Source organism: Bombus terrestris, chromosome 6 (assembly GCF_910591885.1).
Source record: "Bombus terrestris chromosome 6, iyBomTerr1.2, whole genome shotgun sequence".
In the NCBI taxonomy this organism is placed as follows: Eukaryota; Metazoa; Arthropoda; class Insecta; order Hymenoptera; family Apidae; genus Bombus; species Bombus terrestris.
Window position 1 is genome coordinate 22,158,000 of NC_063274.1, and position 17,712 is coordinate 22,175,711.

Sequence of the window (17,712 nt, forward strand, 5' to 3'; positions counted from 1 at the left end):
AAAGAAGTAATAGCAACGATCATCGCTCCTAATTGGTTGGAAAAGTAGGTAGAAAATGAGGTCACTCTGAAGGTCAACTGAAGGTCACTCGAGGGTACGCTCCATACCGACATTCCGCGTGTCCCAACGTTCAATTATTATCGTTAATAAAATCAAATAATATAGTAGAAATAAGAGACTCGACGTATAATAGAAATAAGAAAAACACTAAACCTTATGGCAAGCAGATGGAATCATTGGTAATACAGACTAATTTTCAACACGGCAGTAACGGCTCCTTGGGGATTATTGCTGGTCCGAGTGAATTTGCTAAGGAAAGCGTGGACGGAGAAATTAAACTGGAAAAAGGTATATGGCATCTTTAGAAAATTAGAAACGGCTATTCTCGAAAGGTTGTTGCGGATGAAGAAATGGGCGACTGTGTAATGACTGGGTTGCGATACGGAACAAGTGTCACAGAAATTATTCTTTTCGATCTATATATCGCATCTACCGATGTATATTAGTTTTTATATTCAGAATAGAGTTTAATAATGTTTCTATAGTACATAAATATACTACGTATTTGAATAACGCAAAGATAACTTATTAAGTTTTGGTAAGAGACGATACAATGACTTTATGTTTACTCAATGAAAGTTAATTATAATTCCACTTGAAACTCAATCAAAGGATTAATTAAGCTCTGTATGAAACAATATTCAAATATTTAAACTGTTCTTAACCGAACTCCCAACTTAACAGACTGGCACGGTAAGTTTTACCCCATTCACCACTTTGTAAAATAGTAATAAAACACTAAATTATATTAAGTACACTGTAAGATAAAGGGATTGAAGCGGTTAAAATTCTTTCCTTAGGACTTAGACAGGAGTTCAAACAGGAAATTTCAAATTAGTCAGGTGTGAAACTTTTAATCGAAAACAAAACCGTGATCAAAGAACTGTTCCGATGCATTTATCGCGATAAATGTCCTCGTCTGAGTTACCGTTGAGATCGAGGGCATCAAGGATCTTGTCGAACTATTAAATCGGATCTGTGAAACTTTAAATTGTGTCAGACCGTCTTAGCAAAGTGTCTCCTAACACGATTCGTCGCTGCTGCTCGTCAGATCTTGTTTCTGGTTTAATTAAAGGTCATAAAATGATAAGCTGGATAATCTATTGACATGGAGAAGCAACCGATTGGTAATTGCAGTCAAATCGATCGAGCCCTCCAATGAGGATGATTTACTATGAGTGCCGTGAGAAAGAACGTGGGTAGCTCACGCTTGCAATTAGTTACATTTATACGTACATTTTTCTTCGGATCGATTTGGCTGGAGCTTAAGCATCAGTGAGTCTTATAATGAAAAATGAGAAAATAGTTTCGTTACAGCCTCATATACAATAATTCGTAAAGTTATATTTATCAGTCTTATATTTATTATAGTCTCATATTTATTACAAAAATCGAGAATATTCGAACACGGTATACAAACATCTTCATGAATTTTTTTATGAATATATGTGTAAATTCTATAGAATTTAGAACATCAACTGATGGTTTGATTTTTCCTGTGTTTACTGGGAGTCGGTCGAACAATATAAATAGAAAAGGACGGGGTCTTGGGATAGAGAATAAAACAGGATTTCAAGAAGCGAAGATTGAACAAAGAAGAAGAAAAGCAAGTTAAAAGCTAGAAGGAGAAAGAGAAGAAAAATTAGAAGCGAAGAGTTTTGAGGAGATACGGAAGAAGACTTACAAAATCGATTCTTGAATTTTCAAAATATTACGCCATTACATATGTATCTACTTAAAATTTCAAACCAATCTAAAAATGTACGTGTCACATAAAAATATGATATAGATAAATACTGCAGATTTAAAACATAATGTGATTTTGTATTACGTTTATCTGAGTTGTACATCACTTCTGTATCTTTTATGTAATTTTTAACGTTATTAACTCAGAAGGAAGAAATATCGCAATATCTCAAATAATAAGACAAACAAGCTAAAAACAGTCTTCTTTCATCGTATAAATAAGGAATATAGTAGGAAAGAAATATCGATTCCTCTCTTGACGTAAGAGAAAATATGTCTTAGTACCGAATGCACAGTGAACTTTACCGAGATATTTTATTATTAGCTAAGTTTGAGCATAAGACACCACGTATCTGTTGTAGTTTAGAAAATCCCACGAGGAAGGCATATAACGTATACTTATTGTACTTGCACTTCAGTTCAATACTAAACCTACCACTGCTGATCAAATTGACCGTTTTCAAATTTCTACGCAAATTTAACCATATTTAAACGTTATTTATGACTTTTCATAAAACATGCATACAATTGTTATATTTTTAATAATTATAATATAATATTTTTCGGTATTCATTTCTGACTTGCTTTTTTCTTTTCTAAGAAGAAATTGTATTCTGTCCTACCTACCGCGGCCGGTTAATTTGACCGGTCGATAAAATATTTCATTTACTTTTAAAATAAATGCAATCAGTACAAAGAAAAGACTGTCTCTAGGTCAGATTACAAACAAGATCAATAATAGCAAATAATAACAACTGTTACTCCCATAATCTTGTTATAAACCCTAGTAAATTGTTACAAACATTTTAAAAGTCGAGAAGTTTCTTGGGGTTATTGCTCATTCCGATAAAACACGGGTCTTTCCCATGTTCTACGGTCAAATCCACCCTCGAGCAACCGTTGATGGAGAACGACCAGTACCCATAAATATTTTCGTATAAATATCGCCGTCACAGCCCATATTCTTACTTGCTATCGTCCTTTCGACCAGAATACATCTCAGTTTGTTAATCAATCAGTCGACATCTAAACTTGTTATTTCTAAAACTCAGGCAGAAAGCATCTCAGAGCGTTTTGTGTAAAGTTGTTATAAAAGAAAAAGTAAAGCATATATAATTTGACAATAATTTTCTATTCCGTACATGGTATTATTCTGTGATAAATATTTATCTTAGAAATGTCAAGACTTTCCAAAAAATGCATTATTAAGAAGAATAACGGACATAGAAGACTGTTGAATGTGCGATGAACAAGAAACTACAGCAACAGAAAACAGCATGAAAACATATGAAAAGCTATTTACAACCGAATCAGAGTTGAATATTATAAATAAGCGTTCACGTCCAGGGCAAAAAGGAAAGAAATTATCGTTGACAGCAGAGAGTGAGATTGATGTAGAGTACCAACGTATCAAAACTGGACTAGATGGGACAGTTTGGAGAGAAATAGATGCAAGTGCCAAACCTGGCAGGACATCAGGACATAATATTTTTGGGATATGCTAAATGGCATATAATGGAAGTACAAGTAAAGACGGCATTTTATCTTATCATTGATCACCGTATGAGGAATATAATAAAATGTACGGAAGAAGAAGCATTTAGAGTATTGGGGACTAAGTGGGAGCTAGATACAACAAAACTAAATGCATTTATTGCTCTGCTATATGCCCGCGGTGCATATCAGGCAAAGAATTTAGATGTCTCATATTTTCGGAATAAAATTTGGGGACCTTCATTTTTTTCAAAAACAATGGCAGGAGTGACTTTGCTGAAATTATGAGGATTATACGATTTGATAAGAAGAGCGAAAGAAGCCAATATTTACGAACCAATAAATTTGCAATGGTATCTACAGTATGAGACTGACTTATAGAGAATTCACAAAATTGTTATAAACCTGGTACACGCATTACCGATGTATAAAAAATCGCGGGGAAAAAACCATGCAATAAAACTATCAACAAGCTAAGGTTCATTACCACAAAAACTGGTCAAGTAAAATATTGTAAAGGTTACAAAACTATGAAAACCTGTTCAAGATGCGGGAAATATGTATGCGGCAAATGTACATTTGATAATAAGATAATTTGTAAAAAGTGCAGCGAAGATAAATAAGCTATATCTCTATATAAATAAAGGTGTAATTGTATTTAAGTCTATAATTGAAGTTAAACAAAAGTAAATTTGGACGAAATTTTCTGAAAATTCATCATTCTACATACATTCAGTTATAAATTGACCATTATCTAAGTTAAATCATAAAAATTATTACTTTTCTAATCACCGATCATTTTGATCGGACACAGTAGAAATAGGTATACACGAAATATCGGCGAGTTTAGTGTTAATGATCAAAAGAACTAAAGAGAATTTTGCCAAATTTAAAGTGGACTGTAAATATTGTTGTAATGTCTGGCTTCAAATCACTTTTCAAACATTGCTCTGGATAATAGTTTTTCCAAGGCACAATATAAGTGATAATGACCACGGAATAGTATTGTGTAACATGTATACATAGTAGATACATAAATACAGTAGAAGTATATAGAGCTATATATATATATTAGGTTGTCCAAAAAGTTTCTTTCGTTTCATAAGGTGATTTCTATTATTATATTCGTGCATAATTCAATAAACTAATATAAAACAAAAAATACAATACTTAATTACTTAAATTCTTGATTTACTTAAATACTTAATTTCTTGAATAAAAATATTTTGTATTGAGTAAAGTAGTATTGAAATCAGTGAAAGAGAACATGATTAAGTAATGGAGCTATTCATATATAATTAGCTATTTCGCTAAATTACGAGATAATAAAAGGATAGCTTAAATAAGTGATTATGTTTAATGAACTGCTAATGATTATTTTTTTTATTTTATTTTTAAATAAGTTATATAAGCTAGCGAATAAATTGTATGTGTACTTCATTCACAAAATACAATTTTTCTCGAAATCGTCATTTTTAGAATAAAAGTCTTGGAGGAAATTTACCGAATAACACACAAAGCCCAATTTTGTAAATCGTGCAATCTCGTATAAACTAAACATTATACATTCTCAAATTTTTCTAAATTCAAATGTATTTATTACATCAAAGGCATTCAACTGCAAATGTTCTTGAAATTAATTACTACAATTTCGACGATGATACAATTTCATTCCGAAATATAATTGCAACAGAAAAACCTCTAAAGTAAAAAGAATTAGAACTCTAAACCGAGAAAAACGCTTACATTAACCTACATACAAACTTATCCCAAATTTTCCCACGTACTTACTAATTACCCCAACGCTTCCAAAAGCTAATCTGATTAAACAAAAAAGTAAAATAGAACGGACAATTTTACGCAACTTATACGAAACATTCTAAATTGCAAAGATATGACCCCAGAGTCTTGAAAATCTTTCTTTCTAAAATTTAAACTTTTGTATCTTGAAAGTTTCGCTGTGTACTTTAAAGCGCCAATTTCATTAGTGTAGTATCATGAATCAAGCACCTACATAGAATGACATCAAATATTTTTAACGATATCTATAAGAAGATACTGTGTAAAGTTTCATAATGTATTAAAGTAGATAGAAATAATAAAAAGATAATACAAACTATTTATACAGAGTGTCCCAGATATTTTCCGCAAGAAAAAAAAAAATAAAAACGTAAACTTATAAATACTTTATTATTGTAAATGCTTTATGAAAAATGTATAACTTTAGATTGCTGATTCTATAATAAAGATAATAGTGAAACATAATAATCGAGATAATAATCGAGATAAATTTCTGATGTTGGAATTGACATTCGCCGTGCATTTGGAACTCCTAAAACGGCTCAATTTGTTTACCATACTGACGACTGATTATATTACCATTTACAGACACGGAGAATCCGAAAGTTTTGACGTGCCCGACGTCCTTTGAAGTGCGGCTAAGCCCCAGCGAGCGAAATCGCTTAATATTCTGGCAGGAGCCAACGTTCACCGACAACGTCGCTGTCGAGCGGGTCTACAAAACGAGGGTGAGCAAACGACATCGAATTCGGCCGGGTAATCCCCGCTGTCTCCGTTTCCGACCGCTCCACCCGCCCCCTCTGGACAGTCGGAAATTTCTGCTCGCGTTTGATCTTGAGAAGATGACGCCTCGCGACGACCCCTTCCTTTATATCCGACTTTATTTCTTCCTTTATTTCCGCGTGGAAAACGCCCCTTTTTACCCCCTTTTCGCATTCTTCGCCGCGAGGGGATAAGATTCTCATCCTTCTTCCTCCTTCTTTCTTTCTTCTTCTTCGTTCCTTTTCTTTCTACCAGACACTTCTTCTCCCGCGAACAGTTTATTAAAACTTCTTCCCTTAACGATCAAACTTACCAATCTCGCGGTTATCTGCGGTCTCGTCATTAATTACCTCGCTGTGTCTCGAAGACGCGGACTAGGTAAAAAGAGGAAGAATAGTGGGAATTCTTGGGTGATCAACTTTTTCCTACTCTCCTTTTCGTCCTTTTCCTTTTATCCATCTTTTTTCTTCATTTGTTTACTCGTTTATCTAATTCTTCTTTTTTATTCCATCATAAAGTGTTCCATTCTTTTTTATTTAGCTTATCATTCGAAATCGTTCGTCAGATAAAATTTTTGGTTCTTTATAAAATTTTAATTTTTAGTTCTTGTCGAATCTAGGCACGAAGGATAGCGTAATAATCTACTATTTTCGTTACACGTAACCACGCACTGGTACGGTGAAACAGAAATTAATGCCAGCGCTATTTTATCACTTTTCTTATGGCAAGTTATAAGCTTCGATAATTACCATTTAATTTTATTACAAAAATTTAAAGCGCAAAATAAGAGATGACATTATTTATAGAATGACCTATAAAAAACAATTATTCATGATATTTGTGACTTTCTGTTTCATCCTTATGTGAAAGATTTTTTTGACGCAATAAAACATGTTTTCTCAGTAGAAACAAAAGCCAGATTGAGACATAAAAGTTTCGAGGATCGAACGAGGCGCTTAACTTTTCCTTATTTCCTTTTCTTTTTCTTCTTCTTCCCCTTCTTTCCTTTCTCTTTCTCTTCTTTTTTAATTTCTGTTTGTCTATCTGTTTGTCTCTTCTATTTTTCTGTTGAACTTGTACTTTGGCGGGGGTTGTACACTTTATTTTGGCGAATGGAGTGGATAGCAAAGTTAGGACAGAAAGTTTGAGGTCGATGATAATTAGCTACGGTTGGATTTCGAGCACTCGTCAAGCAGGCGAACGACATCGCGACCGTTGCGTTATAACGCGATAACGTGTTCGCGAATTGGCTGGACGGGCGATAATTGACCCAGCCGTAATTGGAGGGCTTCCTCCTACGCAGCTAATAAACGCGACGCGACGTTCCGGTGTGCACCGACAAATTGCTAAGTTGCGTCGATTAAAGTGAAAAGCTTCGAGTGAAAAGCGAGGGTACTAGGATGAGGATTAAAAAAGGAAATATTGGCGAAGAGAGAGAAGTGCGTGTAACGAGAGTAACGAGGAAGACACGCAAAAAGGTAGAAAATAATGGCAAGTGAAGATACTTATGAGGTTTTAAGGTGTTAAATTTTAGTCGATTTTATTGATATTAGACTGAAGATGTTTACGTATTTTTGAGAAATTCGACTTTTGCTTTGCAAACGTGAGTGTTTCGTCGTCGGACTAGTTGGAATATAATACTACGCCTTATGTGGTTTGTTATATACTAATTATTATATGAAGACAACATGAGAAAAATATTCATAATAAACCCATTTTTAATTCACAAACTTTCATGTAACTTGGTGACTACAAGAAAGTTTTAATCCTATCAGGAACAACTTGATAGATTTGAAGACACAAGTCTTTCGAAAATAGACGATAAATCCATACGATGATAGGAAACGATAGGAAAGAAACAAATAATATTGATATAATTGTCATGTTAATTGATTAACGTTGGCAATATTTTTACGTGTTCAAGAGGGTTACAAAGTTAAATATAAAAATAGGTGAGTTAAGAAATCCTTATTTTCCAAATCCTTAAACTTTTCTAAAAATCCATTCAGCTGCCAACAAATTTTTAATATTATAATCTTTACCATTTTCTAAAATACCGATTCACTACGTAAAGAAATGGAAATAATAAATAAAAATATCAGTCAAAACAAACATGAGAAAAGAAAAGAACAGAAGAAAGGGATCGAATGAATGGAAGAACCGGGTGGAGAGCACGGATTAATCGACGCAACGCGATTCAATCGTTGAAAGGGGTGGGCATCGTCTGAGAATTCATTGAGGATTCTATCGAACATTGGCCGTGGTGTCTGGGAATGCGGAGTTATCGAACGATAAACGAAACTCGTCGCACGTCTGCTGCTTTAGATAATAATTCGAAGTGCTCACGGTATCACGGCGGCCGTTCTGTATTTCAATCCCCAAAGCGGGGCGAGTTTCAACGCGCGAGAGCGGTTGCTATCGAAAGTTAACTCGCGTATATTCCCACGCAGGAACCCGGACAACTGATGTACCCCGGCATTCACAACGTGCGCTACATCGCTTCCGATGCAGCCGGAAATCGAGCCGAATGCCATTTCTCGATACACGTACGAGGTAAATTTATGTAATGTGAGAGAACGTCGCGCCCGGTTGAGCAATCGATGATATCGAACTACGACGACCTCCGCCGAATATTTTCGCCTGGTAAATTGGAGGGTGGACAGAGAACGTCCTGTTAGCTGGACGCGATGATTGCCTGTTATATACGATCACTGCGCTGAGCGGAGGTCCTGGTTTATGGTTTGTTAGGAGGCTGAACGAAGACTCGCTCGCATACGCGTTTGCAGGAGAAGTTGTTCCTACTAGCAGATAACATGAGGATATTCATGCATTTAAAGAAATTTTAAAAGCGTAAAAATGTTCTAAATTTATATTTACAATGTTCATGCAAATATATAAAATGGGAAATATATGAGAAGTGATATATAATTATATTTGATAATAATATATAAAAAATAATCTATATAAATTATATATATATTGTTATCACATTTATTGACTGCGATAAATTTCTATTCGGGTTCCATTTCTTTAAATATGAATTTGTACAAATATCCGCAACCTAATTTTTAAAGCACTGATCGTTTTAGGACTTTAGATTTGATAAATCCTTTGACAGATTTTATGAAAAATGAAATTTCTTATTCCAAGGCTAACAGAATTTAACGTAAAATAATTATAAGAGAAATTTACGTGAATAACTGGAAAAAAAATATTTCAGTTGAGATAGATTCGAACACCATTTTTAAGATAAAGACAGTACATTTAAAATTCTTATTTCCCATGAATTATAAATTTGTATCATCTTTTAAGATAATAATTGCAACAAGTACTAATCAGAATAATCTTTCCATTGGCTTTAAAAAAAATATGAAGACTGTTAGAACATAAGTACCAAAGTGTAACTTTAGAAATAAAATAATAATTAGTGGAAACAGAAGAGTAATCACTAAGGTGTAACTTCAGACATGAAATAGTAATTGTTAGAAACGTAAAAATACCTGTAAAAATGATATATTTCTCGGGCGAAGTCCTCTTTCCACGCAATTTATCAGATAAGATCTATCTTAATCGACTTCACCTAATTACATCGGTTTAATGGATTCAATGATGACGATTCTCATAAAATTTCCGTGTAGACCAATCGCCTAATCGAGGGATCGCCATGATAAGAAAAAGAATTATACTTTCGTCGGAGGCTCGGGGAAATTTCATCGTCGATAACATCGATTGCGCACGATAGAAGACAATTAATCGAACTTATCTGGTATCCCGTACATTTTCAGAATCCGAGCATCGTCGAGATTCCGAGGTGAGCTAAAAAGGGATCGTTTGCCAAGGTTTCGTACGAGCGGAATAGTTTTCTGATACGATGAAATGGCTAGTCCCTTCTTTCATCAGAAACATAACTTTATTTTTTTCATTTCGTAGCATTTTCAGCGATCCTCATTTTCTTTAGCTTTAGTGCTTTGAAAGTTTCAGTGCCGCATGTTGTCGCTCGTTATTTGATAACATTACGATTATAATTCCTTAATTTAATTATTTAATTTCTTTATGGACAGTTATGAAGAATAATTTAGAGAATCGCTTAATTTTATTTATTATTTATTTTTTGAAAATATCTTGTTTATTTTCACCTTTTAGCAATTGTCAAAAGTGTAAAGTTACAAACGTGTATTTATTGAAAGTTTGATACCGAAAAGGTTGTATATATATACAAATATAAACAAATTCAGTGAAGATTAATCCCGAAAAAAATAATTCTAAAAAAGTGTTTGTTTTATCTCATTTTAAGTAATAAAAAACTACAGACCAGCAACGTTGCATAGGATGTTGTAACTTACATACTGACAACTCTAACAAATAAAATGGGTTGTCTATATTTATTTCGGGATTAATTTACAAACCTATATTGTTTGAATTTTTCTGGTTTATTTATACAAGTATTAAACTATTCAGCTTTGTTAAAATTAAGTTTGAAATCGCTTTCATTAGAAAAATTAGTAAATTTGCAATGCTGTCTGAAATTTTCTAATTTTTAAGCTAAAATGTTTGTTTATTCTTTGTTTATTCTTTCAAACGCTAGATAAATCAAATTCTGACCTACATTAACATTGCATGGTAATTTTATCTCTCTAAAAAAACAAATTTCTGCTTTGAATTTAAAATGTCCAAAAAATGCACGTAACTACGTGTTCCACTTTCCCGAAAAATCGTAAACGTATTCGTAAAAAAAAAAATGCTCGAGGTGAATGCACGAATGCACGAATCTTCGCGAGAGAAGACATAAATTCGTTAGCGTTGCATAATTCGACAGTGACGAATACGGGCAAGTCTCGCCGGAAATCCGGTATCCATCGCGTGATCTCGTGCACTCCCTTATCTTTTCTCTTTCGTGGAAGAAAAATTCCAGAAGCCACGGGATGCTGTTGCATGTTCGAAAGTGTTCTACCCGAGAAAATTTCGAAACGCTTCCTACGTTTACTTAGTTTATCACGCGATTTACGAGAGAGGATTTTCTGGCCGAGCTGACAGACAACTTTATAGTCGTTCCACGAGTTTTTCATGCGAGGAAAGCGATAGCTTCTTATAACGGAAATAGCTGTACGCGGTTGTAAACGTAAGGGAAATTCGCTAACCGACAAATTTCGTGTCGTCTTCGTTTTCACATCGAGTTACTCACGAAAGTATTTGAACACTTATCAAAGAAAAGTTATAAAATTATGAGAAAACATTATGTATGTTACGTAAAACGTTTAAAATTTTCGTTCACATTATAATGAAACAGCACTATCGTGATTAATATTGATAGAATTTGAAACTAATTTGGAAATGTATATGGAAGTTACAAGCTACACATTGTAAACACATACATATTTAGTCAAAATTAGTACATACTATGAATAATCATCTTTTACATAATGTATAAACATAAAATACGTGTTAAATATGGTCCACTAAATATGTATCGAGTGGATAGTAATTTAATATTGTGGATAATTGATTACGTGGTTTTGTGATCTTTGCAACATGTATACTTGCATAAAATATCTTGTACAATTTATGTCCATTGTAAAAAAGGTATTACTAATTAATAGTGGATTGTGGACTTTTATGAATTTATAGGAAATCTGAAAGTGCAACGTTGCACAAAATACACGTAATACAAAAGTGTATAAAACATCCTAAGCGTAGTGCTTTCTTGGTAAATGAAACGATTTTCCTCAGAGTTTCTAGCTTTTTAATTATATTCCTAAAAATATTAATTTCTACAAAAATTGGTAGTTTATTAATTAATATACATCTTACGCGATCTGATAAAGGTACTATAAAGGTCTTGTATATTCTGGTATTATTCCAAATTTCTTCAAGTTTTTATTTTAAATCTTTGTATATACAAATTCCTATGTATTTTGTCTATTGCAAAACGATAACTTGAAATATTTAAGTGGCTCATTCTTTGTACATATTCCTCTGCTACTTTCTACTTTGTTTTGTCTTTAAGATTCAACAAACAATTGAATATTTTCTACCTAGTATTTGATAGTGCCGTGATAAAAAGGGAAAGCAGATAACTGATTTGTGATTTAATGGTTCGACATCGGTGAAATGGTTTTATTAATGCAGCAGCATCCCCGTTAATTAGAAATCAATTAACTCACCTGTCGATTATTCGGATACCTATTAATTAAACTCTCGATCATCTGCATGCATAATAACCGTACCGATATTGGCATAATTAGACACTCATCGAATTGGTAAATCATATTAATACGTTCGATGCTGAATAGCGTTAATTAATGTTAAGATCGATCATTGACTGAATTCTTGTTTTCTTATTTTTCTTATTTAGGTTTACACATTTTTCCCTTCCTTTAAACTAGCTGGCTTAACCAATCTAGATACGATTAACGTATTATGATGCTTAAATTCTAAATACGTGCTTGCTCCTCAAACTACATATTTAATTATACATACATAATTACTGTTGCACGACCACTTAAAACCAATATTAATGATCACTTGATTATTGAGATCACGTTTCAGTAACACTCGCAACTGGATATTATTCGCGTGATTTAGATCGAATGCCACGTACAAGTTGGGACAAATAACTTGTATTTAATTTAATAACGTATCTAAATTATATAATTGTTGCTGATTGTCGTAGACTTTGATTAATGTTCCAATAATTGTTGAAAATGTATGGTGCAATATCGATAAGTAATTAATGAAATTTAATAATCAAACATTTTTCATTTCTATCAAGATTTTGTAAATATATTTTAGAGTATTTAGAGAACCAGTTCTAACCCTTGATCCAAAAAGTGATTCAATGATCTACTATCATACGAAAAAGCTATCAAATTCTTCTAACTAAAGCAACTTCTATTTCAACTAAATTTGTACACAAGAATAACACTCTTGCTTCAAAGATCTTAAACCAAGTCCGATTAATAATTTTATAAATTATACGAGTTCTACAAAATCGAAATTAAAATATCTTTTAAACTAATCAGTATTCAATTATTTCACTTTGATAACATTTGCGTAGGCTGAGAAGATAATTCGATCTATGCAAAAAGAAACGTGAGTTTCCATTTTAAAAAATAGTACAACTGCAAAATGCATATGCATCATTGCACTTATAAAACAAGTATGGAAATGTAGTCCTGCTTCGATTATTCATCCTCTTCCTTCAACATTACCTTTCATCTTAAACGAAGGAAGAAATATAACTTGTTCAACTTGTATACACCTTGGCCATCAAATTTTGACAGCAATCGCAACTATAATTCACATCAAATCGTTATTCAAGCTCGAACTCGATCATCATCATCATCATTAAACGTCGACAATTTGTTCTCGCGTGCTCTTATCTGATGCTCTCGATCTAAATCAAAGTGATGCCCGGTTCCGAGTGTTAAGATAGCGGGCGTTTAAATCAAAGCAGCGGTTGAACGCCGTGCAACCAGCAGAATCCAATCTGAAACCGGTGCTTACACTTGTTTTGCTATTTAGCCACGGTACTACAGAAGAAGGATGCTGATGTGTCCCGGAAGACCACCCCAGCCGATACCATCCACCGCTTATGGGGTGAGTATACGCGATTTCTTCCTCTAGAATAATTTTCGTCCTAAAGACCCGTTCAGACATGGCCAGCAGTTTAGTCAAATGACAAGCAAGAAACTCGGTACTAAAATTTTAAGATAGCGGTCAGATACGTTCGATAAATCGGTAAAAATAAATTGCTGGATATATCTAAATGGTTTTTAGACATCCATAGCTGAGATGGTCAGGTCGCTCGATCAAAACCAGAAGAATGAATTATTTCTGATTGGACGACTACGATGAAGATATGAGATGTTGGCACACTATCCACAAGCTGAAATGACACAGGGGAAAGGGAAATCGCTCGACTCAGCCAATAATAACAATGTGTCTGAATAGGGGCGTCACTGTTTTATCCGTCGGTTAGTACGAGCGAATGATTCCTCTTTCCCCAGTGTCGTTTTAGCTTGCAGGTAGTATGCCAACATCTCATCTCCCTAGAGTAAAAGTCGTTTCAATTTGGTTGACACTGTGTTTACACGAGTGAATTTGAACTACTTAAAGTCGATCGTTCAATCAAAAGTTGTCTAATGTGAACGATGTTTAAAGGCCCTAAATTCTAAACCGTTAGTAGCGAGTTACTTACTTGTCTCGCTTGACTAAGTTACTGGCCATGTCTGAACGAGTCTCAAAGGAGAAAATAGAGGGAGAAGAAAATCAGGAGCCGCATTTTCAGTGGCAGATACCGAGCGGATGCTATCTGAGGTATACAAGAATCTTCTCCGGGGCGTACGCTGTTCAGAACTATCGAGGACAGAGACAGGACGCTTATCAGGAAGCGAGGGCGGCTTATCACGAAGTTCATCCCATTCACGAGAACCAAGGTCAAGCCCAACTACCTGCCTCGTATCCCCTCGGAGACTGTAAGTTTCTGCATGTTGCTGCACGTTTCTACACGCTTCTGTCCTTTCTAGTATTATTTGGGTACCGATTGCACACGGTTTCATGCGATTTTTAAGTTGACAATATTAAAGTTCGTATTAATTACGTTCAATGGGGGATAATCTTTACAATTTTTTTCTTTCTCGAAGAATATTGAAAAAAAAGACTTTTTCTTGCATTTACTTAAAAAAATGTCTAGAATATGCATTAAACTGTTGAAAAATATTTTTAAAAAATGTATGACATCATCGACATCGAGCTTGCTCTTCCTCGATAGATGTATCGAAGCCGCATTGAGTACGTTGATTTTACATGATTTTGATAATTATCGAAATACAGATTCAGATTTCGTACAGACTTCTCGGAGTTTTCCACCTATTTCATCTCAGACTTTTCCAATGGAATCGAGCGTGATTATAAGGCCTAATTATATAATTGATCATTGTACCATCGTTTTATAAAATAAATATTGCATATTTTTATACACAAATGCTCTTGACATGTTTCATTGTTTTAAATAGAAATCGTAAGAATGTTACATGAATTTACTGTAATATATAAAGCAATATCGTGATTTAATTCTCAAGAAAATGATTAAAGCCTATACACCTTGTTCTATTTCTAGAAGATATTAAGTTAAATACACACCTACATTAAAACTTCCTTTTATTACTTTAGACAACTTAATGCTATGTAATGAAGCTATCTGCAGAGTGGCTTTATCAACATGCCGGGCAAGAATAATTAACTTACAAGTGTACGAAGTCACACAAAATTCCAACACGATGTAATACTTGATTCTATCATTCTACCTTTTATACCTATTCATCAACTCGTTCATAAATTTGAAATAGAACGGTATTTATAATACCTGCGAACAATCTTCGTAATCGCGGTCAGAATTTCCATTTTATTCAAGTTCCAGAGAATTCTGTTGAAACTGTATTGCAAACATTAACTTCATTCCACGTACGAATATTCGCGGAAAACGAACTAATCCATTGCATCCAGTTAAATGGATGGATGTGTGTAATGTTTTCTCACAAATGTCGTGCTCCACTGGGAAAATGCCAAAAAATCCACTCGATCGACTGATTTAAACATTTTTTTGATTGCATTTTTTGCGAGATTTAGTCCACGAGGAAAAAACGGGAATTAACTTTTACAGGGACTTTTTCTAACTGTTGTCGCAGAAATATTTCAATGCGCTGGCTGAAACAAAGTAGGGGACGTAACGACCCCATTTGCGGTCGTCCTATGCACGATCGTGGAAAAATTAGTATCATTTGCGACTTGTACACAACAAAGTGGTAACTGCTACTAACTGGTCCTATGAGACCAATTGTAGTTTACGTAGGAAAAATGTCACGTTTTTTACATCTACCGAAAAGAAACACAAGCTAAGATGTTAAAATAAATGTTCAGAAAATGATATTGCACAGAGATTAACTTTATCAGAGATTAATAACAAAATAATAAAACATATAAATAATAAAGAGTTTCCAAATAATAAATAATACTATAAATAATAAAAGCAAAAAACAAATGTCAAATCAAATTTGAAATGATAAATTTTATTGAAACGACAATTTATTTTAACAACGTTCGAATTAGAAAATTCAAAAACTTATTAGGTGATATGCAAATCGGTTAGAATTAAAATAAAGGAATATAATTTGGAACGTATTATGTTATGTAAAAGTATGATATGGATTTGAGCAACATAAATAATATTATATTTATAATGTGTATATACATACTATGTTTAAGTCTTATTTGTCACATTTGATCTTCTCATAATTATTTCAAAAATTCCAAGCTTCTACGTTTATAACATCTATCCTAGTCTGATCTTCGAATTTTTATTTTATTCTGGTTTCAACAAACAAAAATATATTTAACGTTTCCATGAAAGTTTTAGCATAAAATTCGAGACAGTTGGATGGTTTAATTCAACGAATAATCTCTTACTTTTTAACTTTTCGTTAAATAATTACCTCTTCTCCTATGATTCCACAAACTTTTGTTATATCGACTTGTTGCTACCATCAGAATTCGCTCATGGTATCGTTATAAAAACTAAACGTTCATAAAAATATATCTGAATATAAAACAAGCTTTCACACGGTACTTATACAGACACAACGATATAACCCTTTTTTAGTTGAAAACATGTTCCCAGGGGAATACAGGACACAAAGTAATAGTCTCATTAGAATTTTAAATCCAGTATCTCTCACTGTATCACGAGGATTCGATGCGCCAACAATTTCGACATTTTTTCAGTTCAAATATTTCGCATCCTACGATGAATGATATCAGTTCTTCCTTCTTTTCTTGCCTTTCTCCTTTCCCTCTTCCTTCATTATCACTGCATTTAATACAATTCCAGTTCTGATTTCGTTGAGATTAAAGCAACTTGAGAAGAAATTACTTTCCTCTGTTTTTAAAGAATTTTCAGAGAATCATCGGTTCTGTCCAGCTTCGACCTTTCTCTCATTCCACTTCTTCCACTCACCCCACCATCTTAGCCCAGTTCGAGGCTGAAAATGCAGATAGTTGCAGGGGGCTCTTGGGACTTCCTTTCGATCCACGATCTTCGAAAAATCATCCATCTCCGGCAAGTGTTTCCCCTGTTTCTATCGATTCCCTCGCTTTCTCATGTATTCCATGTCGCGATATTTCTTTCTCAGCTTCCTGGAATTATTTTTCGTAGATATTTTTGAAGCATTCTTTATCTGTTCATGGATATGTATGTCTTATTTATTAGAATGCTTTTGTTTACTTGTTTTATCTACTTTTAGTTGCTTTGATTATTTTATTTGTTCAAGTCTGTAGTAATTAAAGGAATATACTTAATTGTAATTTAAAGTTTTAATTCAATTGAATTCCGTAGCTATCAAATGCAGAATAAAATTAAAGCTGTGTCGATAAATAAAGAAGCTTTTACATCGATCGGTGAAATGAAAAATTAACTAAAAATGTTGGAGTATTATATATATTATTACATACATATTTAATTATTGTATAATGTATTTCTCAGCTCAGCAAAATAATTTTACAATATTTAGGTGAAATAAGAGTACGAATCTGTATGATTCACAAGAACGTGGAACTGTTTCAGTAAAAATTGATTTACGACCGATTTCCATTTCCAGATTACTTTGACTTATCGCTGCGTTATTTCATGGTCTTGATTTTTACTTACGGCACAATTTCCGGGAAAATGTTTCCCGCTCGGCCGCAGACAAGCTGTTCTTTTATTTAGTATCACGATACTCTCAGGCGGAATTAAAAAATAATTCTCCCTCGCGAGATTTCTCTGTTCTAGCTAAAGCGATCTCTTTCTTCTTTTTA

General features: G+C 33.6%; 1 protein-coding gene across 1 annotated transcript in view; it reads left to right on the top strand.

Moving 5' to 3' along the window:
• The window catches only part of LOC100644111 (fibrillin-1), a 73,832-nt gene that overhangs the window by 31,146 nt on the left and 24,974 nt on the right, over positions 1-17,712 (top strand). Inside the window, exons 13-17 of the mRNA XM_020867626.2 lie at positions 5,689-5,828; positions 8,313-8,415; positions 9,648-9,673; positions 13,384-13,458; positions 14,150-14,336. Coding sequence (XP_020723285.2) covers positions 5,689-5,828; positions 8,313-8,415; positions 9,648-9,673; positions 13,384-13,458; positions 14,150-14,336 — 531 coding nt within the window. The remainder of the gene's footprint in view (positions 1-5,688; positions 5,829-8,312; positions 8,416-9,647; positions 9,674-13,383; positions 13,459-14,149; positions 14,337-17,712) is intronic.